This window comes from Arabidopsis lyrata, assembly GCF_000004255.2.
Source record: "Arabidopsis lyrata subsp. lyrata unplaced genomic scaffold ARALYscaffold_2, whole genome shotgun sequence".
Taxonomy (NCBI): domain Eukaryota; kingdom Viridiplantae; phylum Streptophyta; class Magnoliopsida; order Brassicales; family Brassicaceae; genus Arabidopsis; species Arabidopsis lyrata.
In genome coordinates this window covers 10,568,732-10,594,464 of record NW_003302554.1, presented here as the reverse complement: position 1 = coordinate 10,594,464, position 25,733 = coordinate 10,568,732, and the positions used below count along the sequence as shown (strand labels likewise).

General features: G+C 33.5%; 2 protein-coding genes and 1 pseudogene across 2 annotated transcripts; 2 read left to right on the top strand and 1 right to left on the bottom strand.

Annotated features, from left to right (window-relative positions):
* Positions 1-1,840: 1,840 nt before the first annotated feature.
* On the top strand, positions 1,841-3,343 carry LOC9324537 (annotated as a pseudogene).
* Positions 3,344-12,954: 9,611 nt separating this feature from the next.
* Positions 12,955-15,369, top strand: LOC9323063 (peroxiredoxin-2A). Its single transcript, XM_021035641.1, is given in 4 exon segments — positions 12,955-13,162; positions 13,288-13,367; positions 13,481-13,732; positions 13,735-15,369. Coding segments are annotated over 4 exon segments (1,677 nt in total). The 5' UTR covers positions 12,955-13,007; the 3' UTR covers positions 14,925-15,369.
* A 5,213-nt stretch (positions 15,370-20,582) lies between these two features.
* On the bottom strand, positions 20,583-24,617 carry LOC9324536 (UPF0481 protein At3g47200). Its single transcript, XM_021035642.1, has 6 exons — positions 24,340-24,617; positions 24,020-24,200; positions 22,769-23,360; positions 22,441-22,535; positions 21,099-21,316; positions 20,583-21,016 (listed from the first exon to the last, which is right to left on the bottom strand). The coding sequence occupies exons 2-6, from the start codon at positions 24,172-24,174 to the stop codon at positions 20,733-20,735; spliced, it is 1,344 nt and encodes a 447-aa protein (XP_020891301.1). The 5' UTR covers positions 24,175-24,200; positions 24,340-24,617; the 3' UTR covers positions 20,583-20,732.
* Between the last annotated feature and the right edge of the window lie 1,116 nt (positions 24,618-25,733).

The window sequence follows — 25,733 nt, the reverse complement described above, 5'->3', positions numbered from 1 at the left end:
GTAACGTTTAATAACTCGGCCGTAATTGCATGCTATTATAGTAATTAATCTTTCGCTACTAAGTCAGCCGTAACTAGGCCGAGTTATCCGTTAATCCAGCTCTTTACGGCTGATTTATGACACTCGAACATAACTCAGCCGTAACGACATCCCATAACTAAGCCGTCTTTGATAACTCAGCCAGCCGAAAAAAGATAACTCAGCCGTGTCGAGGAAATAACTCAGCCATCGGGTAAAAACTCAGTCATAACGTTGTCTGGATTATGCTCGAAATTCTCATAACTCAGACAAATTTCATTAACTCAGCCGTAACGTAGGCTGGGTTATCTCATAACTCAGACAAATTTTATAAATCAGCCGTAACTATAGGCTGAGTTATACTCATAAGTCAGCCGTTTTCTCATAAGTCATATATTTTGTCTTAACTCAGCCGTAACTGCCGCTGTATCGCTTTACGACTGAGTTCATTAATACACGTCAGCGATTTCTGACGTGGCGACGCGGGTTTGCTGACGTGGCAGTGACATTCCTTGTATTACGTTTTTTCCTGTAACGTTTAGTAGGGGCATGATGGGTATACAAAATAGGACCGAAATATAACAGTAATAAAAAAAAGTTCTGTAACGTTCTGGTAAATACACCTAATTTGTATGACATCTGAGTAAATCTCCCATATATTATTTCATTTTTAATTTCTATTCGCTTACAGTTTTGTGAGTTAAACTCAGTGGCTCAGTTGTGAATAAAACTCAGTGGCCCGGATGCCTAAAGAATTGGTCTGATGAAGGCTCTTGAGTTTGCTTTTTGGATGTGTAGTTCAGTTGATATGTTTGGTTCCACAATTAATGGACCCGTATTACAAATAGTGGGTTAAAAGTCTTCTCTACTAAAATTTTCTATTGATCTACTAGACTACTATGCATGTTTACCTTTGAAGTCATCATTTTTATGGTCTTTCATTCAGGACCGAATATTATTTCTCCGAATCATGGAAAAGGGCACTCCTTTGCATGGTAGAGCTTTACTACCAAATGATGGAGTGTTTGGGTAATTGGGTATAAGTTTTGTATTGTCTTTCTTACTATAACTTATTATTTTGTATGTAATGCCATTCTGATTTTATGGTATGTAGTTGATTATATGCTTGTGGTTTTCATTGCTTATCTGTTTCACTAGAAAATGCTTCTGTCTAAGTATGACAAGATAGTGATTTAAGGGAAAAAGAAAGGTCTAAGTGCAAGCCATTGTTTCTTTAACTAATAGATTGTAATCACTTGTTATTACCTTGATTAGTGTCATCTCTAGCAGAGGAGAAGAGGTTGTGATGGTAAAGGAAGATGAAACGCTATAAAGCTGCCACCTCCAAGACCAATGTTGCCGTAAGGGTCGAGGCATATATAGACAAAACGTGGGCTTCTCTATTTGAAATCTGGTAGTAGGGTCTATCCTTTCTCTCCTTTTTTGTAACGGCATATCATTAGAAATAAATAAGAAAAATTATGATGCATTTTGTTAAAAATTTCATGGTCAATGTATATTTTTGAGCTTAACCGTATAAGATGTGTTCTTAAAAGGAAAATCTCTTAGTTGCTCTATTTACACAGAGAACTGGAAGCAGAGAAGTTGTTGGCACAAAAATGAATTTATTGGGAGAGATATCCTTGGGAAGAGGTTGTTACCTCTGTGAGGAGCACGGAGCAGGAACTTATACAAAAAGAACACATCCATGATTAAGGGGGAGTAATATTTATCAATAAAATGTGAATCAAGGATTCTTTGGCTTACCAATACCATACGTTCTATAAGAGCTGTTCTTTTGTACTTTAACCTCATAGAGTCAATGGGGTTTGACCCTCTTGATTGGCTAAAAGGGATACGTATACTTTCGTGGAGAAGTCGAGTGTATTAAATTGTTAAGTTGGACATTTGTAAAAGCCCAACTAGAGCCTGTAGCTTTTAATTGGCCCAGCTTCGTTTAGGGGTTCTTTGTCTTTAATTATTTTATTCTACAACCTTATGAATCGCCACTCGCAAGAAATTGGAAAAGGGTTTTCTCAAGTCCATTGTTTCAACTTGAAACGGTGACGATGTCGATGTCAAATCTTCCAAAGGATTTGGTAGAGGAGATTATCTCAAGGGTTCCTTTGAAATGTTTGAGATCAATACGATTAACTTGCAAAAAGTGGAACGCTTTGTTCAAAAGCCGGAGCTTTACGACGATGCACATTGACAAAGAAGAAGCAACATCAAGGGAATTAGGGCAGACTCAGATGATCGTGATGATGGATTACAATGTTTATTTAATGGGCATGGTCCTCGATGAAAATCCTTCCAAAGAGTTTCTAGGTAAACTTACTTGCCTAGATGATACAAAACAAGTCAAGATATCTCAAGTCTTTCATTGTGAGGGTTTATTGTTATGCATCTTGAAAGACGATGATACTAAGATTGTGGTTTGGAATCCGTATTTGGGGCAAACAAGATGGATCCAAACCAGAATGTATGACGGCGCTAGTGGATGGAAAGGACGAAAGAAGTACGCTCTCGGATACGAAAATAATAGTGAAAACAGATCTTCTTGTAGCCCCAAAATCTTGAGGGTTATAGATAATTTCAACCTTTTCACCAAAAACACCATTTTAGTATATGAAATCTATGATTTTGATTCTGATTTATGGACTACTCTTGATGTCTCTCCACAATGGTGTATAAGGTCTCAACGAGGCCTTTCTCTCAAGGGAAACACTTACTGGGGTGCTAAAGAACGGCGCGCACACGGACCCATTGATCATATAATTTGTTTTGATTTTACAAGAGAGAGATTTGGACCGCTTCTGCCTCTGCCATTTAGTGCTTGGGGTGCACGGTTTGCGTCACTATCTTCGGTTAGAGAAGAAAAGATCACTGCTTTATTTCAGAAAAGCGAAACATATAAATTTGAGATATGGATTACGACTACGATTGAGGCCAACAATGTGACGTGGAGCAATTTCTTCACGATGGATACATTATACCTTGACCAAATGCTTTTATATAAGAGTTTCTTCATTGACGAGGAGAAGAAAGTTGCTGTGGTTTTTGAAAAAGAAGGAAAACCAATATGCGACATTATTAATATCATTGGAGAGGATAGATGCTTAATGAAATTGGAGCTTGGAGAACCCGCAGACAAAAACTGTTGGCCACTTGTGTGCCCTTATGTTCCAAGTGTGGTGCAAATCAAGCTACATAAAGGAAAGAACAAAGCGATTACGAAAGGCATTGATAAATGAATCAATCAAGAGGAGGTGGCAAAAGGAGAAAACGCGAGTTGGTTGGTCTCAATTTACAAAGTCTAGTTTAAATGTTCTTTGTTTTTTTTTAACAATGTTAATTTGTTTCTTCCCATCTATTTATTCAAAATCTAGTTTATATGTCCTTTGTTTTTTTTTGACAATGTGATCTTTAATCATCTTCTTCATTCTTGTCATTGTCACTGCATTGACGTACTTCCCTAACTGTCGGCTGAAGACCATGTATGGTGGGGGAGATTGTTCGTCTGTGGTGAATCAACTGGATCCGTGGACCGACTAATCGGGGTTACATGGCTTGCATCTCCTATGTTTTCTTCCTCAAGCTTGGAACCATTTGATTTGGTTCTTCTCTTCTCTATAAAATGTGAATAAGCAGTGATTATTGTTATTTAACCTCTCACTACTCAATTTCTTAACAGATTTGGTATGACCAGTACTTGTTTTCATTTATGTATATGATTTTTTTAATTTTTGTTTGTAAAGAAATATTATCCTTATAGTCTTAAAAAAAATTTTGTTTACTATAGAAAGTTAGATGTTGCTTAATTTTGTGGTTTTTACCATGTTACCAAAACATTCTTGGTCCTCTAGCCTTGTTGTCTACTTTTGAACAAGCTTCAGAGAGTTTTCACGAAGAAAATTATCCTGGTCATGATACAGTCTTCGGAAAAGTACTTTACCGGAGCTATAAGTCAAGGGAAGAAACCATCTGCTCCACCGTAACTGTTTCAAACCAACAGATTTCTTCCATCATCAGATAAGACTCTTTGGTGCGGAACAGAGGTTCAATTTTTTCATTGTTATATAGATAGGATAATGATAAGTTTGTTAATCAATGTACTAGCAGAATAAAATTTATTTCTTCTTTTAATCAAATTATTTTTAAATTTTAATCTTCTAGTAGTTGCAAAAAAAGTATTAAAATCTTGTTTGTTTTTAAAAAATAAATAAATAATTGTCGGTTTGATTTGATGTAGTACCTGTAGATATCGTTCTTTAGTCCATAGTTTAGTAAACGATATTTTTTTTGGTTTAAATGTTAAAAAACAAAGAAATGTATATGGTAAAAGATCTTTCAAAGTTCTTGATAAATCATAAATCCTAGATACTTTTAATTGACAACTAAAAATTAAAAGAAACTTTCAATTATAAATAACTACTACCAGTAATGCTACTATATATAAATCATTTGAAACTTTTTTGTTCTTTATTTTCTGAATTGAAAGCTTATCTATTCTTTGTATAATTAGTTTTTTTTTTTTTGGCATTACAATAAGAGTAGTTTAGGTATATTACTTGCGTAGCACCTTATGTTTTTTCTTTTTATGTTGCATCGTACTTTGGGTAGTCCGTCTAGCTTTAAATTTAACGTTTGATTGGCCGGTAAAATACTGATAACATAGATGTTAAAAATTAATATATGATTGCTCTTGGGTGATTTGAGACAATGGTCTACCGAAATTTGTCTGGTTTCCAAAAAGCCTTGGTGATTTGAGACGTATGCTATGTTGGATAATTTTCAAGAGGCTTAAGGCCAAAGATATCTTTAATGAGGAGGTTAAAGATTAAGATAGGCCTACAATGTTCCATTAAGTTTAGGAGTTATCTTTTCCTAATGTGTTTAACAAAGTTGTGTTTCCTATAAATAGGTCTCTAAGGTTGAGTTGTAACCTTAAGAGATTAGAGAAAGCTTGTTTAGTTTTGAGAGAGTTTCTAAACAATCAATAAAGAGAGTTATACTTTGTTGATATACTTGTGTTCTAAGCTTCTTAGTTTCTTTTATTTGGTATCAGAGCGGTTTAACAATCGCCTTGTGAAACACGGAGTCAACGTAGCCTAGAGATGGCAGAAGTCGTTGATCCTGTGCCGCGCCAAAAGGAGGTGGCGAAGACCTCCATTCAATGCCCTATGCTAAACTCTACAAACTATACGGTATGGGCCATGAGGATGAAGGTCTTGTTACGAATCAACAAGGTTTGGGATACTATCGATCCTGGGTCAACGGATGAAGAGAAGAATGATGTTGCTATCGGGTTATTGTTTCAATCCATCTCGGAAACCCTAATCTTGCAAGTTGGTGAACAAGACTCTCCAAAAGGTATATGGGAGTCAATCAAGTCTAGAAATCTCGGAGCTGATCAAGAAGCTAGACTTCAAACCCTAATGTCTGAGTTTGAACGGATGAAGATGAAAGACTCGGAAACAATTGACATCTTTGGGGGAAGGTTAGCGGAGGTGGCGTCTCAATCTGCAGCTCTAGGTCTTACGATTAATGAGCCAAAACTTGTTAAGAAATTTCTTAACAGCTTACCACGATCCAAGTTTATACAGATCATAGCTTCGCTAGAACAAGTCTTGGACTTCAACACAACCGGCTTTGAAGACATAGTAGGACGATTAAAGGTATACGAGGAGCGTATACTTGACGTAGAAGGAAACAATGATACATAAGGAAACCTATTGTTTACAAGCACGGATTCGCGTGGGTACCAAGGAAGCTTTGAGAATTCTCGGGGAAGAGGAAGAGGTCGTGGTAGAGGAAGGGGTAATCGGGGTAGAGGCCGTGGAGGTTTCAACACACAAGATCAATCGAAAAGAAGAAAGATCGATCTAATGTTGTATGCTTCCGATGTGATAAGGCAGGTCACTTTGCTTCGGTTTGCCCTGAAAGGAAACAAAAACTACAAGAGGTTAACAAGGTAGAGACACAAGAGGCTGATGCGGCACTTTATATGCACGAGATCGTATTCCTTAACGAAGAATATTTGATTCCTAAGAAGTATGAATCGGATAAAGGAGAAGGGGGAATATGGTACTTAGATAACGGAGCTAGTAATCACATGACCGGAGTAAAGTCTTACTTCTCAGAGTTGAATGAAAACGTCAAAGGCAAGGTAAAATTTGGAGATGGATCGTGTGTTAACATTGATGGAAAAGGATCAATTCTGTTTCAAGGAAAAACAGGGGAGCAACAACTTTTAGCCAAGATTTACTATATTCCCGGGTTAAAGAGCAATATCCTATGTATAGGACAAGCCACCGAGTATGGTTGTGATGTTAGAATGCGTCAAAATTACCTAACATTACATGACCCGAATGGACGGCTCTTGGTAAACGTTGAAAGATCTCCAAATAGACTCTACAAGATTAATCTCAAAATTGGTAAGCCTATTTGTCTACATTCAAGAATCGAAGAAGATACATGGAGATGGCACGCAAGACTTGGTCATGTAAGCTTCAAAACCATTGAATCAATGTCGAGATGGTTTATGTTCTACCAAAGCTTAACAGTTAAAAGTGGATTTGTGAGTCATGCTTAGTTGGAAAACAAACACGTCAAGCCTTCCCGAAAGCATCATAATTTCGAGCCGCAAGTGTGTTGGAGTTGCTACATGCGGACTTGTGTGGACCGATCACACCCTCTACTCTTGCTAGGAACAAATATATCTTCGTGATCATCGATGATTTTACAAGATATATGTGGACGATTTTGCTAAAGGAAAAGAGTGAAGCATTTGAGAAGTTCAAGATGTTTAAAGCTCAAGTTGAAAAGGATCTTGGAAAGACCATCTTGACTTTGCGTACGGATAGAGGTGGTGAGTTTACTTCAAGAGACTTTCAAGATTTTTGTGATAAGAATGGGATAAAGAGACATTTGACAGCTCCCTATACACCGCAACAAAACGGCGTAGTTGAGAGAAGAAATCGCACTTTGATGGAGATGAAAAGAAGCATTTTAAAAGCAATGCAAGTTCCGAATTACCTTTGGGGAGAAGCCATACGACATTCAACGTATATAATCAACCGGATCCCTACAAAAGCCTTGAAGAATCAAACGCCATTCGAATGCTTGAGAGGCAAGAAACCGAGCATAGATCATCTTAGAGTGTTTGACTGCCTTGCTCACGCTAAAATTGAATCCGAGCACTTAAAGAAGCTAGATGATCGATCTCAAGCTTTGGTAAACCTCGGGATCGAGCCAGGATCCAAGGCGTATAGGCTTTACAATCCAACGACTAGGAGAATTGTTGTGAGCCGCGATGTGGTTTTTAACGACAAGTCGGGTTGGAATTGGAAGGGAGACGAGAGAGAAGCTACAAGGAGTCCGGGAATGTTTCAAATGAGTTGGGCAGAAGTGATGGATGAAGGTCATGGACCGTTTATCGGGACTCAACAAAAAAATGTGACTAATCCCGAAAACGAAAACCAAGACACACATCAAGAAGACCAAGGTGATGATGATGATGAAGAATCACAAGAAGACACAAATGATCAAACTCAAGAAAATCAAGAAGTTGTAGCTCCACCGCAACTTAATTAGAAGATCGGGTCGCCAAGTAAACTCGCCTAGCTATCTTGAAGACTATGTCCTTCTAGCTGACATTGAGTGTAAAAGACTCTTGTCAATGAATGACGAGCCAATAAGTTACCAAGTAGCTAAAGAACTTGCGGTATGGACTAATGCATGTCTTGAGGAGATTGATTCAAGACGTGGTCTCTAGTTGCTAAACCTATTGGAGTTAATGTAATTGGTCTTAAATGGATGTTCAAGATAAAAAGGAACGCGGATGGATGAATTAATAAGTACAAAGCTAGGCTAGTCGCTAAGGGATACGTTCAAAAATCCGGAATTGATTTTGATGAAGTTTTTGCACCAGTGGCTCGCCTTGAAACAATACAGTTACTAATTGGTTTAGCTGCTTCTTATGGATGGGAGATTCATCATCTTGACGTCAAGACGTCATTCTTACATGGTGAGCTCAATGAGGAAGTGTATGTGTCTCAACCCGATGGATTTGAATAGAAGGGAGAAGAGCATAAGGTTTTCAAACTCCAGAAGGCTTTATACGGCTTGAGAAAAGCTCCGCGGGCATGGAATACGAAGCTTGATCAGATTTTAAAAGGAATGAAGTTCAAGAAGTGTTCTAAAGAAAGCTCCGTGTATCGCAAGGAAGAAGGAGAAAATCATCTTATTATTGTCGTGTACGTTGACGATCTCTTTGTCACATGAAGTACAATGAAGATCATCAAAGATTTCAAGTCTGGAATGTCTACTAAGTTTGAAATGTCTGATCTTGGTAAGCTTACTTACTATCTTGGGATAGAAGTTAACCAAAGCAAAGACGGGATTGAGATAAAACAAGAAGCCTATTAACGATGGATTCTCAAGGAAGCAGTATTAGATACTTGTAATCATGCTCACAGACCTATGGAGTTTGGTTTAAAGCTATCTAAGGGACAAGATGAAGAACCCGAAGTTGATGCTACCTTGTATCGAAGAAGGATTGGTTGTCTACGGTACCTTTTGCATACAAGACCCGATCTTGCTTTCTCAGTTGGAGTAACAAGTAGGTATATGCAAGACTCGAGAGAATCACACGGAGAAGCCTTGAAGCAAATTATAAGGTATCTACAAGGAACAACAGCTTACGGTTTAGTATTCAAGAGAGGAGGATCAAAGAAGCTTCTTGGATTCAATGACAGCTCACATAATGTTGATCAAGATTATGGGAGAAGCACAACCGGACATGTTTTCTACTTTGGTGAGTCACCAATCACTTGGTGCTCTCAAAAGCAACCAACCGTAGCATTGTCCTCTTGTGAAGCCGAGTTTATGGCTGCAATGGAAGCCGGGAAGCAAGCAATATGGCTTCAAGACTTGTTAAGTGAGATTACGGGCAAAGAAGGCGAGAAGACTACCATTCTTATTGGCAATAAGTCGGCCATTGAACTTACTAAGAAACCAGTCTTCCATGGAAGAAGTAAACACATCCACAAGCGTTACCATTTCATTCGAGAATGCGTTGAAGATAGGTAACTTGAAGTGGATTTTGCACCCGGAGAAGAGCAACGTGCGGGTATACTAACAAAGGCCCTAGCAAGAATCAAGTTTAAGGAAATGAGGAGTATGATTGGAGTTCAAGATCTCTCAAAGACTAACTTGAAGCTTAAGGGGGTGAATGTTGGATAATCTTCAAGAGGCTTAAGGCCCAAGATATCTTTAGTGAGGAGGTTAAAGATTAAGATAGGCCTAGAATGTTCCATTAGGTTTAGGAGTTATCTTTTCCTAATGTGTTTAGGATTAACAAAGTTGTGTTTCCTATAGATAGGTCTCTAAGGTTGAGTTGTAACCTTAAGAGATTAGAGAAAGCTTGTTTAGTTTTGAGAGAGTTTCTAAACAATCAATAAAGAGAGTTATACTTTGTTGATATACTTGTGTTCTAAGCTTCTTAGTTTCTTTTATGCTATAGATTGGTACATTAGTTTTGAAGAAAAATAGTAGGGAAAAGTGAAAATTTTCTATCAATTGGAATCCAAAGTTCGAAAGGTTACAAGGAAGAGTTAGACTATCAAAAAGACGAGTTAGCTAATTAAAACAAGTAAATAATTCTATAGGTTTCATGAGTCAAAAGTTGAGGAAGCTCCCCTTACTGAAGATGGTCCCCTATTTATTTAGATAATAAGGTTGTTTGCTATTAGTTCGGGTTTTTCTTCTTTGCTTTCGGATTCCATAGATTTTACTTTCTTTCTCGCCGATTTTGTTTTAATCTCTTCTAAGTCGGCAGTAGTGATGTTCGTTGAGTTTCATGGGCTTGATCGGCGAATAATCGGACTAATTTCGATTTGGGCCAGACTTAAGTGAGGGTGCTCAGCCCATCTCCAACACCTCCTACTTCTCACTTTCTCAACAAATTTGATTAGACATTTTTTTAATTCATTTATGTTTGGTTATTTTAATTTGTGTGTTTTGAAAAGATGTTGTGCTTTTATATATCTTTAATCATAGAAAGTTGGATGTCGCCTAGTTTTCTGATTCTGGCCATGCTGCATATCCCTTATATATTAATAGAGAAATACTCTAAAAAATAAACCTTACATTAACGTGTTATTAACAAGATTGCTATGCTGACGTGTCGCTCTTAGAATGATTTGTCATCTATTTAAATAATTGCCCAAATTTTATTAGACTATTTACAGAATTTGCCATTAGTATTATACATACATATATTCCATCAATCAAAACGAATTTCTAATTAAAATTGCAAATAATTATGCAATAAATCTTTCCAAAATAAATATACCACAAACTTAACAAATGATTATGTAACTAATATTAGTAAGGCTTCGAGACCACCTTTATCTCTATATTAGCAAGATCATTAAAATGTAGTAGAGACTACAATACTTTGCTAATGTTGGTGAAAGCATCCAAAATTAATCTTGATTGATGCTAAAGTTAGTTTCTTTTATTCATTTAACGTTTTACTATTTCTTTTACTTAACTTATAATCATGCTATAATACGTTTGATAATATGTAGTAGTGTAAAATCTATAATACGTTCAATTATATATAGTAGTGTAAAATCTATAATACATACTCCATTTGCTTAATCTTTCTCCACTAATCGTCTATAATCATGCAATTTCTTTTACACATTTGTATCAATGTTTTTAAATCCGATCCAAACAATGAAGCAGACTTCTTTCTATGTCACTAGGTTAACCGGGTTCAAACACGGGTCAATTGATTATTATTTTAATTTATTTAAAATTTATAGAGATTATATAGTTTTATAAATATAAAAATTAAAATTAAAATAATCATATCATGTTTTATAGAATATGAAGTCTAACAATAATAGTAACATGATTAAATATTTTTAATCCAACTAAAATCATAAAAAATACTAAGATAGTAGGATAGTGAATATGAAAAACTGAAAAAGTTCTAAAAATAACTAAATAGTGAATACACAAAAAAATCTAACATCCTATCTTTTAACGGACATTAGCACTAAACCTAAACCGGAGATATGTACGAGTCGCAGGTTAACCAAACATATCGGACGGTTCGAGTCGGACGTAAAAACACTGATTTATACGTATATAAAGAAATTTATTGAAAGACACAAAATATTCACCTTTTTAAAGATTGAACAATTTCTTTATTTATACAGAAAATTGTGACCATTAACCTCCTCCCGCGCAAGGCACGGGTCCTGTATCTAGTTGCCTAATATTCTCAGTCCTCTAGCCTTGTTCTCCTGGTGAGAGCAGTAGATATTTTCTCTTGAACACTTTACCAAAGCGGCAAAGCCAAAAGTCCAAACATAAACTAAGAGAGCAGTAGATTTAAGTTTGCTTTCCAACTTTCAAAGACATCTTAGGCAAACAAATTATTGTTGACATCGTTTTGTGACGAACATATCATAGGCAAAAAGTAACCGTCCAATGTATTCTGAAATATTTAATCTAAACAGAAAAGGTAGCGTCTATATGTGGGATCTACAACTAAAACAAAATAATTTTTTTTATAGAAATAAGATATACTGTATATTATTTCTTACCAATTTTTTTCTTACAGTTTATTAATATATTAAAAAAGAATACAGTAAAACCTCTATAAATTAATAATGTTGGGACAATAAAACTTTATTAATTTAGAGAGGTATTAATTTATCGATAAATTAATATTAATTTATAGAGAGATTTTACTAATTTTGTAATTTCTTAAAAAAAATTCTATCTAAAAATATATTTTTTTATAAACAATATCTTTTCAAAACTAATTACAAGTAGAGAAGCAATTATTAAGTTTAGAAAACAACTCAAACTTTTTTAGAATATTAGAGTCATATTTCATTAAAAATTTTAAATATATATCATAGTAATTCATATATAACATATATAAATTTATATCATATATATATATATTAAGTTAAATATATATATATATATATATTTATAAGTTTATAGAATTATTATTTTATGATATAGATGGGACCATATGTTTACATGGGATTTTCAAAAAAATTATTATCTTATATCGATTTATGTCATATTTTACACTGGTCCCAACTCGGGACCGGAAGAATTTATTAATTTAGAGAGATTATTAATTTATAGACTACTAAATTATTGAGGTTTTACTGTACCTTAATTGTTTTCTCCCACCCAACCCCAAAATTACCACAAAAATATTTTATAAATTTTTATAAAGACGACCACAACAAAATTAATACTCCCTCAGTTCAAAATATAAAATGTTTTACACATTTTATTTTATTTCATATTATAAAATGTTTTGCAAATTTCTATGAAAATTTAAATACATTTGATCATTTGTGACCATATATATTCTGCAGTATTGTTCGTCATTGGTTAGTTTTTTTTTACTAAAGTTAAATCATATTTTTTTTCTCCTATTTTATTAGATATTTGGACTAAAAACATAGAGATTAAGAAACAATACATATTTTCTCATTTATAAAAATTCAAGCAATAGAAGAAGATACAGTATAATTAAAATAAATTAAAATTATTAAACTAATATAAATCATGTATTCAAAGTAGAAAAAATCTTATATAATAGAACAAATGAAAATATTTAAAACATCTTATATATTGGGATAGATAGTATTTTTTTAAAAAAAAACATACTATCTATATGTGTGTTTTTACCTTCAATTTTTTATATTTTGAAACAGAATGAGTTTTAAAGTTTCTAAAAAGGCTAAAATCAAATTGTTATGTTTTTGGAAAACAAAGTTTATTTTTCGATATTGTTATTTATAGATTTTATCCTTTTTTTTTTTTGTTTAGATTTATCTTTTTACATAAAATCTTATATAATCTTAGAAAATATTCTAAAGCCCTATTTTCATTTTCGCTCAAAGTCTAAAACTCTTCAAATCGCTTTGCTTCTCAGCCTCATGGCTCCAATTGCTGTCGGCGATGTTGTACCTGACGGAACCATCTCTTTCGTCGATGACAATGATCAACTTCAGACCGCCTCCGTTCACTCTCTCGCCGCCGGTAAGAAAGTCATTCTCTTTGGTGTCCCTGGTGCTTTCACTCCCACATGCAGGTACAAAGTTTCAAACTTTTTCAGATTTATCGTTTGAATTAGTTTTATAAGATGTGGGTTTTGATTCTAAGCTGATAAATCTCTAGATTTGATTTGAGAATTGTGTTTTCTTCTTGTGAGGTTAGCATGAAGCATGTGCCTGGTTTCATTGAGAAAGCAGAGGAACTAAAATCAAATTATGTTGATGAGATCATTTGCTTTAGTGGTAAGTATGAATTGATATGTTTTTTTATCTCTGTGATGAGTTTGTGTATACTTCTGAAATTGATCAAAACGTTTAATTGTATTGACGCCATCGTTTATATTGTATGGTTGCAGTGAATGACCCATTTGTGATGAAGGCATGGGGAAAGACATACGCTGAGAACAAGCATGTGAAGTTTGTAGCAGATGGGTCTGGAAAATACACACATCTTCTCGGACTTGAGCTTGACCTCAAAGATAAGGGTCATGGTGTTAGGTCAAAGAGTTTCGCTCTGTTAATCGATAACCTCAAGGTGATTGTAGCCAAAGTTGAATCTGGAGGTGAATGTCCCTTGTTTCAACTTGAAACGATGAAGATGACGATGTCTATCTTCCTATAGATTTGGTAGAGCGGATTGTCTCTATGGTTCCCTTGAAATTTATGAGATCAGTGCGATTAACTTGCAAAAGGTGGAACGGTTTGTTCAAAAGCCGGAGCTTTATGAAGATGCACATTGACAAAGAAGCAGCAGCAAGGGAATTAGGGGAGACTCGGATGATCGTGATGATGGATTACAATGTTTATTTAATGGGAATTGTCGTCAATGAAAATACATCCACAGAGTCTCTAGGTAAACTTACTTGCCTAGACGATTCAGAACAAGTCAAGATATCTCAAGTCTTTCATTGTGACGGTTTATTGTTATGCATCTTGAAAGACGATGATACTAAGATTGTGGTTTGGAATCCGTATTTGGGGCAAACAAGATGGATCCAAACCAGAAAGTATTACCGCGCTGGTGGCTGGAAAGGACGAGATATTTACATGTACGCTCTCGGATTCAAAAATAATAGCAAAAGCAGATCTTGTCGCAGCCCCAAAATCTTGAGGTTTATAGATGATTTCAAACTTCGCCCCGAGAATCCCGCTTTACGGTATGAAATCTACGATTTTGATTCTGATTTATGGACCACTCTTGATGTCTCTCCACACTGGCGTATAATGTCTCAGCGTGGCCTTTCTATCAAGGGAAACACTTACTGGGGTGCTGTAGAACGGAATGAATACGCACCTATTAGTCATATAATCTGTTTTGATTTTACAAGAGAGAGATTTGGACCGCTTTTGCCTCTGCCATTTAGTGCTTGGGGTGCAGAGTTTGCGTCACTATCTTCGGTTAGAGAAGAGAAGATCGCTGCTTTATTTCAGACAAGCGAAACATTTAAGTTTGAGATATGGATTACAACTAAGATTGAGGCTGAAAATGTGTCGTGGAGCAGATTCTTCACAATGGATACATCATACCTTGACAGTAAGCTCTCATATAAGAGTTTCTTCATTGACGAGGAGAAGAAAGTTGCTGTGGTTTTTGAAAAAGAAGGAAAAACAATATGCGACCTCACTCATGACACTATAAATATCATTGGAGAGGATGGATGCATAATGAAATTGGAGCTTGGAGAACCCGCAGACAAAAACTGTTGGCCACTTGTGTGCTCTTATGTTCCAAGTGTAGTGCAAATCAAGCTACATAAAGGAGGCAAAAGGAAAGAACAAAGCGATTAGGAAAGGCATTGATAAACCAATCAACCAAGAGGAGGTGGCAAAAGGAGAAAACGAGAGTTGGTTAGTTTGAATTTAAAAAGTCTAGTTTATATGTCCGTTGTTTTCTTTTAGCAACATCAATTTGTTTCTTCCTATCTATTATTCAAGATGAACAAGATTTTTGGATTTAAGTACAAACGGCAGGGTCATTTTCACAGTTTGATTTACGTACTTTGCAACTATCATTTGAAGACCATATGGTGGTGGAGATTGTTCGTCTGTGGTGGATTTACTTGATTGCCAATGTGCGCTTTTTGCTTGTACTACTGTTATGCGTGGACCGAGTAATCGGGGTAAATGCAAGTCTTGTTCTTCTTTGGATACATGGCTTGCATCTCCTATGTTTTCTTCCTCAAGCTTGGAACCATTTGATTTGGTTCTTCTCTTCTCTATAAAATGTGAATAAGCAGTGATTATTGTTCGTTAACCTCTCACTACTCAATTTCTCAACAGATTTGATATGACTCGTTTTTGTTTTCATTTATGTATATGATTATTTTAATTTGTGTTTGTAAAGAAATGTTATGCTTATAGTCTTATAAATTTTTTTTTTTTTACTATAGAAAGTTAGATGTTGCTTAATTTTGTGGTTTTTGCCATGTTACCAAAACATTATTGGTCCTCCAGCCTTGTTGTCTACTTTTGAACAAGCTGCAGAGAGTTTTCACGAAGATACTGTCTCCGGAACAGTACTTTACCGGAGCTATAAGTCAAGGGAAGAAACCAAACCTAAAGAGAAGTTGAGGCATCTAAACCCTAGCCCTTATCTTGACGACTTAAAATAAAAGGGAATCTTACTAATGGTTTTTAGCGGAATCACAGAATTACTCCTAACCATAGCTGAGACTTGGTGTTCAACTCTGGGCTCGAGAGTGTTAATCGACTAACAATACCACTTTTAATGAGCATCCACTACTTTGTGCGTAAAACAAAGTAGTGTCTAGACTTAGCCATTAATGTAGTGTCTTCCGAAGCATTTCCTGACTCAAAGTATATTAGAGCCTTAAGGCAAAAAAAAAAATTGGACTTTTTGTTATCGGAAAATTATTTTTGGCATTTTTTGAAATCTTTTACAAGTAAATTTTTTTGCAGTTTTAACTGTTTTTGAAAATTTGGGCTTTTTTTGTAAAAAGAAGAAATCATTTAAAACAAATTATTTGGGCTTTTCTAATATATTTTTAATGAAATTAAGGCCTTTATTAATAATTTTCTTAACTTTTTTTTTTCTAAAAATATGGGTATTTTTTCTTTGTAATTTTTTTTATAATGGATGTGAGCTTTACGCCATTGCATTCCTGTCCTACCCTATTCTTACGAGCCTGTTCCGAAGAAAGCATTATGATGCTCAAGCCATTGCTTAAAAAACTTAGTGAAAAAGTAAAAGCCTTAAAGTTTGTTAACAATATTCTTAGTTAGTTTTCGTGTCACCTTTCTAGTTAGAGCCGGTGACGAGTACAAGATGGGCAAGTCCATGCTTGCGGTCGATAATGTATATGAATTGTTTAGCATTCAACTTTGTAATTGTTCTGTAGTCTAGTGGTAGCATTCAGGTCTGTTTTGGCTTTCACCATTCTTGTTCGAGTCTTCAACAATGTTAATTTTTCATTATTATTTTTTGGCTCTGCTTCTAGTTTTGGTGCGAAGAAGTATACATTGAGTAATATATTTCCGGGTTTGGGCACCTAGTCTTTGTGGTTCATGGCATGGAAATAATCCATGGACTTTTGGCGAAATCATCATATATATGAAAAGAGGTTATCTCTCTCCATATGGTCGTCACGTCAGCATTTTAGGCTCTTCTGGAGATGCCACATCAGCTTTTTTTCCATCCAATCAAAACATTTCATTAATATGAGTCATCTTTTATTTTTTACACATCAGCTTTTAATTATAAATGTCAAATGGGGAAAACACAATAGTCCATAAGGGATGGCCCATATGAATTTGAAAATCTATTTCACAAGTTAATAATATATTTATTATTTAATTATATATATTATTTAATTTTTTTTACATATTGATTTTTACTAATACTAACTTATTTTGTTATTTTATGTTATTTTTCCATGAAATTATTTTATTGGTTATATATACTCCAAAGTTTTTTTCCGCTAATTTTTGTAATCTTAACTCAAAATATGAGTGGATAATAGTATAGTGGATTAGCTAATGGTTTGAGTAAGTTTTTCTCTTATTTTTTTGATCTATATATGACATTGAGGGTGAAGAGTACGTAAGTTCATCAAATTTTAGAGGTTCTATAATCCCAACATTACCATCTATAAAATTGGTTTAGGAAAGATTGTTTACGGATTGTGTGAGTCATGTATTGTTGAGTATGTTGGTTGAAAATGTATTTTAATACTAAGAGTAGTTGTTCATTGTATGAGTAAATGATTAGCGGGTGATTAACTAGCAACAAGAACAATCAAAATAATTTGTTATTAGCAACTTTTAAAACAAACCCACGCGTAGCGTGGGTATTCATCTAGTATATATGAAAGGAGGCTATCTCTCTCCATCCTTCCGCCACGTCAGCATTTTTGGCTCTTCTGGAGATGACACATCAGCTTTTTATTCGTCCAATCAAAACATTTCATTAATACACATCAGCTTCTAATTATAAGTGTCAAATGGAAAAACAAAATAGCCCATGAGAGATGGACCATATGTGTTTTAGAATCTATTAGAGTGTAATATTTATGAGTTGAGCCCATTAAAAAAAAAAAAGGCTTAATGCTTCTAAACCCAACAAATATTCTAATTCTCCACAAGACTTTAACAAAATAAATCTCTCCCACTCTCTGCTCGATCATTCAATATGAAAGAAGAAGGATCTCAAGACAAATTTCTCGACTTCGTAAATTCGATCCTTCATAGTCTCCCTTTATGTACATCATATTTCTTTAGAACAAACATTTTCTACCTTTTAACTGCCATAATGGAGGCCACAGTAGAAGTTACACAAAAAAATATTCACACTCTCAGCTTATGGGATTACAAACTTTCACTACTATAAACTCTATAAATACTCAAACAAACATTGTTTATACCGGATTATATGTGTTTCAGATAACATCAGTAAATGTTTACCAAGGTGTAAGGAACATAAAAACGATACAGAACCACCATCATGTACAACCTATATGGGAATTACAAAATGAAAACATCAGATACAACTCAAGTTGACAATATCGATATACACAACATTGAATAGCTACTCACCTGAATTACCACTAAGGTGGTGGTATTTGGAACAACTGTCAAAACACAAATACTCTGTAGCGTCCTTTTCAGTATCGTTTCATACTCCCTTTCATCTTTTCCTATCAATATTCAAAGCAAAAGTAATTCAGATCTAAAAACCAAGAATCACCTGTACGACATACTCAAGCAACAAAACAAGCCTCCTTTTGAACAACTAAGCGCATTTCCGATTACCAATCTATCCGGTCTAAGGTTTCCATATGACTTCAAAACAAGCCTTCTCAGCATATTCGTTCTTCTTCGTTCCTGCGTTAGGTCCGTATTCTGTAGCTATAATTTTTGTATCCCTGAAAATATAAACGAGAGAGTTCAATAAATCTCATTCAAAAATGATAAAAAAAAACTTTGTACCCATAATAGATATTGAGAAAGCTGATAAAGTACCTTCTGACCAACTAGCAGAGCCATGAGGACGATGAAGGATATTACGGGAACAAGCAAGAGGTCTCAGCTGACAAGTAAGTCTTTTTCCTGGGTTATATTTCAAGTAAAAAAATAGATCTTATCTTAAAAATTGTAACTACATAAGAAAGATTTAGTTTTATTACCTACATAATAACAAATAAAAAATAAACATAAATTAGCAAGAACAATCAATAATTTTTTCTTCACAATTTTCAAAATAAATCCACGCGTAGCGTGGATATTCATCTAGTATATATAATGGGAGAGTTCTCTCTCTATTTAGGCTATCCACATCATCATCCACATAAGCAATACTATTTATTTTACTTTAAAATAAATTAAAAATATTCACTTAATGCATATTTATATTACTTATAATTAAGAAAATTTTAAATAAATAAAAAAAACAAATTATGTAAAATATATGAGATGTTAAAATCATAAAAAAACACTATAAATTTTTAATTAGCAGTAATAATATAATTCAAATTTTAACAGATAAAAATTAAAAATAATTAAAATTCAAATTTTTAATTGTGTTAATGAATTTTAGAATGGAAGTAAACTTAAATGATTGGTAGAATAAAACTAAATTTATGTAATTCAATATGTAAATTTTAAACAAGAAAATAAAATTTAAAGTAAAACATTAGTTTTCAAGAATAATATACTACATATTTTTTTTATAGATCATTTCGAGATCTTCGAACATATTCAGGGGTTCAATGTGACTATTATCACTTCGGCCAACACACAAGATGAGACTTTACTTTATAAAAATTTTTACTTAGAAAATAAAAAATTATGAAATTCAACTTAAATTTACAATTTAAGAAGAAGATATTGTAAGAGTCACACTTTATCTTGCAAAATTATAAAAAATCTTAAAAATTTTAAAACATTATCATCCATTTAAAAAATAATAATAATCAATGATCACATTATTCATGAGTTCTACAGCAAAATATATAAAAAATAATATGTAAGCCGTTAAAAAAATGATATGTAATTTGTGTAGCATACTCTCAAGTGAAACTACAACTTTATTATAACATGATCAAAAAGAAAAACAAGTTTGATATTTCACAATTGAATCAAATACTTTTAACCCAAAAAATTAAGTATTGAAAGATGAAAATTAAGGAGAAAATAATTATGATATGTCTTGAAAATCAACTCATAGTCCAATATATATTATATGCGAGTTAATAGAAGGTGAAAAGAAAGTATATGTCGAGCGGCAACGAGTTTATCATAGAAAATGACAAAATAATTGGTAGTTAAAAGTGTGTAAAAATAAATTTCTAAAACTTAGAAAGATAATGCACATGACTAAGGTAAAATATTTGAGATCTCATCATTGTGTGAAACGAATAGGTTCTTAGAAAAATACATGACATCCATTATTAAACAGATTATTAGATTCAAAGTTGAGTTGTACCGTTTGGTCATGTAATCATGAAAAGTAAGATAAAATAACACATTAATGACTTAATTAAGAATTATCTTATGGCTCGCTGCACTTGCTTTGATGGGTAAAAAAAAATTCGCTAAAGCTGTTCTAGCAACATAATATTTTACAATAAATAATGTTCATGAAACGGTGTATTCGCATTTTATACGGAATGATGTTATGTACGAACAATCGATAATTAACATCAAAACTTTTAAACAAATGTCTTCATGAAATATGAATATAAAATAAACTCTTTTAGATATAAGATAAATGATCATTAGATGGTCCTCGATGCCGTTTATTCTTCTTGCGAATTTCTTAAGTGATCTTTGTTACCACGTGATATATATCAAATCATTTATTTGTCAAAAATACATTATCGTCGACAATATATATGTTGTATATTACTTATTATATTTATGCTCAAATAATTATCTTTTAAATTTTAATGATGATATGTTATACTAAAAATTTATATTAATAGAAAAGTTTTTAGATCAAAATTACAAAATCTAGTAATGTATAAATTCCATAGTCTTGTCCCGTGTTAAAAAACACAATCTTTTTGAGAAATAAACAACCAGTCACCAAAGTACATGAATAAGCTTAAATAAAACTTGGAAAAAAGTTTTGGACGATAAAGCATATGTAGTTTACTTGAAGCTTTTGTAAGCTTGGATGACAGAAGCAACCGTTCCGACCAGAGTCAAAAGCAAGAGAAACGCTGCGGCTAAAGTTGCTGTTCCGGTCCATAAGTCGCTGAAGTAGACTTTTCTGAGAGTCGCCCAACACCTCTTTCTTCGAGATTTACAGTGAGCTCTGAGATCCTCGGCTATGTAGAAGTATTGGGAGGTGTTCCCTACTTTCACACCAACCTGTAACTTGTTCACCATGTCCACCACCAAGCTCACCCGACCGATATTGTTTGTTACCACCCCTGTGTTCCAGCAACACACGCATTTATTGTTGGTGTCCATATCAATTAAGAGTTAAATGTAGTAATTTTGTGATGTTTGTACCTTCTTCGCTGAGTACCTCGACGTCTCTATCGGAAGTAATTAGAAAATTTAAGAAATGTACGTAGTTGGTAGTAAAGGGTATTAGAGAAACATGGCACTGCTCAAATGCTATTACATTTCTTAGAACCATATCAAACCATTGATTAGCACGAAAACTCAGCATCGTTAATCTACCTTTCTTAAACTCCACATGCAACGAAAACACCCCAAACATCGCTCTGTACGAGGCACAACAAATAAGGTCATTAATTTTGATCATTTATTTGCATGTACTAACCAGAGCCGGCCAGGAGTACAAGCCACCAGTGCTTGCGGCCCCAATATATTTATATACTAAATCGGCCCCATTTTTCCATGAAAATCCTTTAGTTCAGCTGGAAACATACTAGCCACACAAAGATTTGGTCGCAGGTTCGATCCCCAGCAAAAGAGATTTTTTTTCCCCTTTTTTCAAAGGGAATATCAGCCAAAAAAAAAAATTTGCTTGTGGCCACCAAAACTTCAGGGACGGCTCTGGTACTAACTATACTTGAAGCAAACAAATTTTACTTCATTTATTTAAGTGATTATGAAAATAAGGATACAAAAAAATTGTGTCAATTTAATCAATTGATTCAACTATTTTATCGTTTGTAATTGATTTTATAAATGTCGATTGTGATAATGATGTCAAATTTGTCGTTTGTAATTTGTGTTACTAATCCTGGATTTTTGTAATTGATGTTAATGAAAATTGGTAAGTATATCGATTATTTTGAGAAATGTCTCTTTTGTGGTGTTTCTTTTCAAAAACGTCCTATTTAAGTGTCTATTTTCAAAAATACCCATCATTAAATATGAAAAGTTTATAAAGTTTTATAGGGTTTATAAGTTACTTCTAGATGGTAACTTTTACTTGAAAACTCGATCCAAGAATTTATATGGTTTTATAAGATATTTTATAAGATTTTATAAGGTTTTGCAAGGTATTTATAAACTTTTACAAGGTATTTATAAAGTTTTACACATAAAATAGTTTGAGTATGTTTTAATAAGGTTACACACGTATTTGGGTAAATCTCATATTTTTATGGACATTTTGATAAGGTTTTAGAAATTGTGTATATTTGAAAAATAGTTTTGGAAAAAAAAGTATTTTTGAAATTCCCCCATGAATATTTCAAAAATGAATTATTATATAAAAATATAAATGAAAACTGATTTGTATTAATTAATATGACTAATTGATAAAAAACTGACGTATAATAATTTATGTCACATCATATATTGTATCATTTATTATTAATAATTTAGTTTTTTTACGTCGAATTTCTATTGACATTTTTTATTTGATGTTATATACCTTTTTATGTCTTTGAGTTCATTAGGCATAGGAGGCGTCCTCCATATAGACATGGGTATGGCAGCAGGGTCGTATAAATTCAAAAGACCTGATGGCTGAAAAAAACAAAGGGAAAGGAATTGAGACTACTATGGTAGAAAATATTTCAAAACGACGTCGTTTATAGAAATCCAATTAAGTTTCTAAAGTTCTTTTAATCTTTCATACTAAAACAAATTCAATTCAGATATAGAGTACTTAGTATGTACAATATGCATGCCAATCAAAGCAGATAATGACCCACCAAACAAAGTAGTCTTATAGAAAACTTGAAAAGAATAAACTTTACCTTGAATTTCACTCCTCCTTTTGATAGATTATCCGCGTTCATTAACTCTATGTTATGTGGCCAACTCCAGGGAGTTAGTTTCACATGTCCTGGAATGTTGTCTAGCGATTTTTCATAAACGTACCGAAACATGTCTGTGAAATGCTTGAAGTTTGGATTTTCTTCGATTGTTAGGCCAAAAGCATTTAAGATGAAATCTTTAATGGTGGGACATCTATGCAATAACATCACATTGGTCATGAAAGAGCGATCGGAACTGAACAAGCGATCCAAGATGAAAAAGGGAAGTTGATTCTCGAGCAAGATTAAATCATTTCTAACCACTGACTCTTGGCCCAGAATCTCGTCATATGAACGTCCAATTCGCGTAGTAAGAAGGAACTGCATAATGAACAAAGCATCATGAAGGATAAGGTCCACGAAGTATTCGGATGGTATCCATTCAGTCGATTCTTCATAGCTATCCCGAATTTTTTTTTCCTCGCCTTGTACGATTTTCCTCATTTTCACAATACCATCTCCATATTTTGAAAAAGTTTCGAAGTACACCTTTTTTCTGGCTTCCATCATACTATATTCTGGTTTTATATGCCTAATAAACATCCATCACCATATTATGTCGATGAACCGTCGATAATAGCAACAAATATTAAATAATATATAACTAAATAATAAATATCATATAGAAATGCTCTAATTTTTTGTAAATGCAGTTTATTTTTGTGATATTTCCAGATATTCTTCTAATTAGTATCTTATTATATATATTCGGATCTAAATACAGAAAGTATTGGCAGGACCGGCCTCAACGGCAGCCAATTGAAACAATAGTTTGGAGCCTTTTTTTTTTTTTTTTTTTTGATGACTAGAGGTTCTGAGCTTGTAGGGCCGTACATCCTCCAGGGCGAGGCCCAAACCATGACCTCCAACGTGAATCGAACCCGTGACCTCCAAGGTCCCTACATTATCGGTAACCAAGGGGCTTAACCACTAGGCCAACTCATTGTTGGTGTTTGGAGTCTATTTTTGAGAGGCCTTAATTATTTTTTTTGGGTAAATATGCATGAAAATATATATCGTATATTTGAACAAATATGATTAGAATAAAAAATATTTTTTTTTATGTGGATTCTATAAAGTATAAGATAAAACTTCAGTTTTTAATGCATTTTATCGACTAAATAAATTAAATTAATATAAAATTTCTTTAATAATACAAGATATTAAATATATATTTTGTGTTTCACGTACCATGGATAGCTACTAGTTTCAGCCCCGTCTATGGTAGTTGATTTGGGATAACGATGAAGTGGGCCAATGACGACCATACGAGGTGTATAGGCTTCAGGTTTCACATCACGTATCCGACTTGGTACTCTATAAATGCAAGGTTCATTGAGTCCCATCTTCGATAAGTGAAAGACTTTTTTTTCTGAATCAAGTTTTTTTAGACAATTAGTACAAACAAACGAGAAGTTGAACAGTCGACAATAAAATAATCTGAGTTCTCTTTGTAAAGCGGGATGGGTTGTATTCTAATCAAAGACATGATTCTAAAGAAGAAAGCTTACTGGTAATATGGATGAGCTATGGAACGACGATTCAAGTCTCTCCTTAACCCCTTAACGATCTTTCTTGCTTACAGAATTTTACAGAGAAGAAGATGATCATATATAAGTCAATGAATAAAATGATACAACTTGTAAGTTATAAAAAAGAGAAGGGTCTTTTAGTATTAATAAAAAATGATGGAGGACAATGATTATTTAAGTCAATGAATAAAATGGTACAACTTGTAGTTATAAAAATAGATTTCAAAAGTATTAATATTTATATATACATTGGAAGAAAAATTAAAAAAAAAATAGGACAGCTCATCCGAATTGGTACTCTATGCAAAGGTTCTGCATCATGTTTAGATATTTATTACAACCCAACAATAAAGTATGTACATACAAACGAGAAGTTGAAGAGTTGATTAAAAGTTTATGAATATTTAACTTCATACAAAAAAAAAAAAAAAAGAGAAGCTACATCAAATAAAATTAAAAGTTCTTTCTATAGACAACTTGTGCTTACTCAAACAACTCATATTTTAGGAAACAACAATTTCACCTCTTTTAAAACATTGTAATTACGAATACCGCTTTGTTTTTTTTGAAATAAAAAACGAAATAATATTTGTGTAAATCGAAACACGAATGTGTATTTTGAATTTACTCTCGAGAAAAATAAACAAAATACTCTAAAAGATTTCAACTCGGTCTTGCTAACCCAACGGTTATGGAGATTGTTGCAGTTTTATACATCAGTATGGAACGATCCATAGTTACCTGACACAGTGACACATCTCTTAGGACAGCGAGACGAGAGGAATGATATATCATCCCAACCTACGTGTAAATAAACATATTCATTCGTTTACTAAATGGTAGCACACTGTAAATTGTTCTTGAATTTATGTATCTATAAGGCACAATAATGTACTTAGACACCAGCAAGACTAACCTTTTAGAATTGTATGTTCTTTTATATATACAAGTTACAATCGTATTTTCTTTTGGGATTGAATAATGTTAATTGAATTTCTCCATAAATTATTATAGTTATTAACTTTCGCATGTAACTCATTGCCCACATATGTATTTTGTGCAGGTAATATAATCGATTTGCTAAATTTTGAGAAAGGGGTCACACTCACATATGTACAAGTCAAGCAAAGCTACGTTCAATTGATCAAGTCATATTATTTTATTTTGCGAAAGGAAATGAGAATGTGAACACGACTTTCATAACAATAATGGAGACCGTTTTTAATAATGAAGTAGTTGGGACGTAGCTTCCTTATATTAACTTCTTCTGGACGACTTTTAAATTCCATATATTTATCTTTGGATTCGTGTTCGCAGGCTCGCAGCAACAAATTGATACTTAAGACTATTTACTTAACTAATACTATAACATA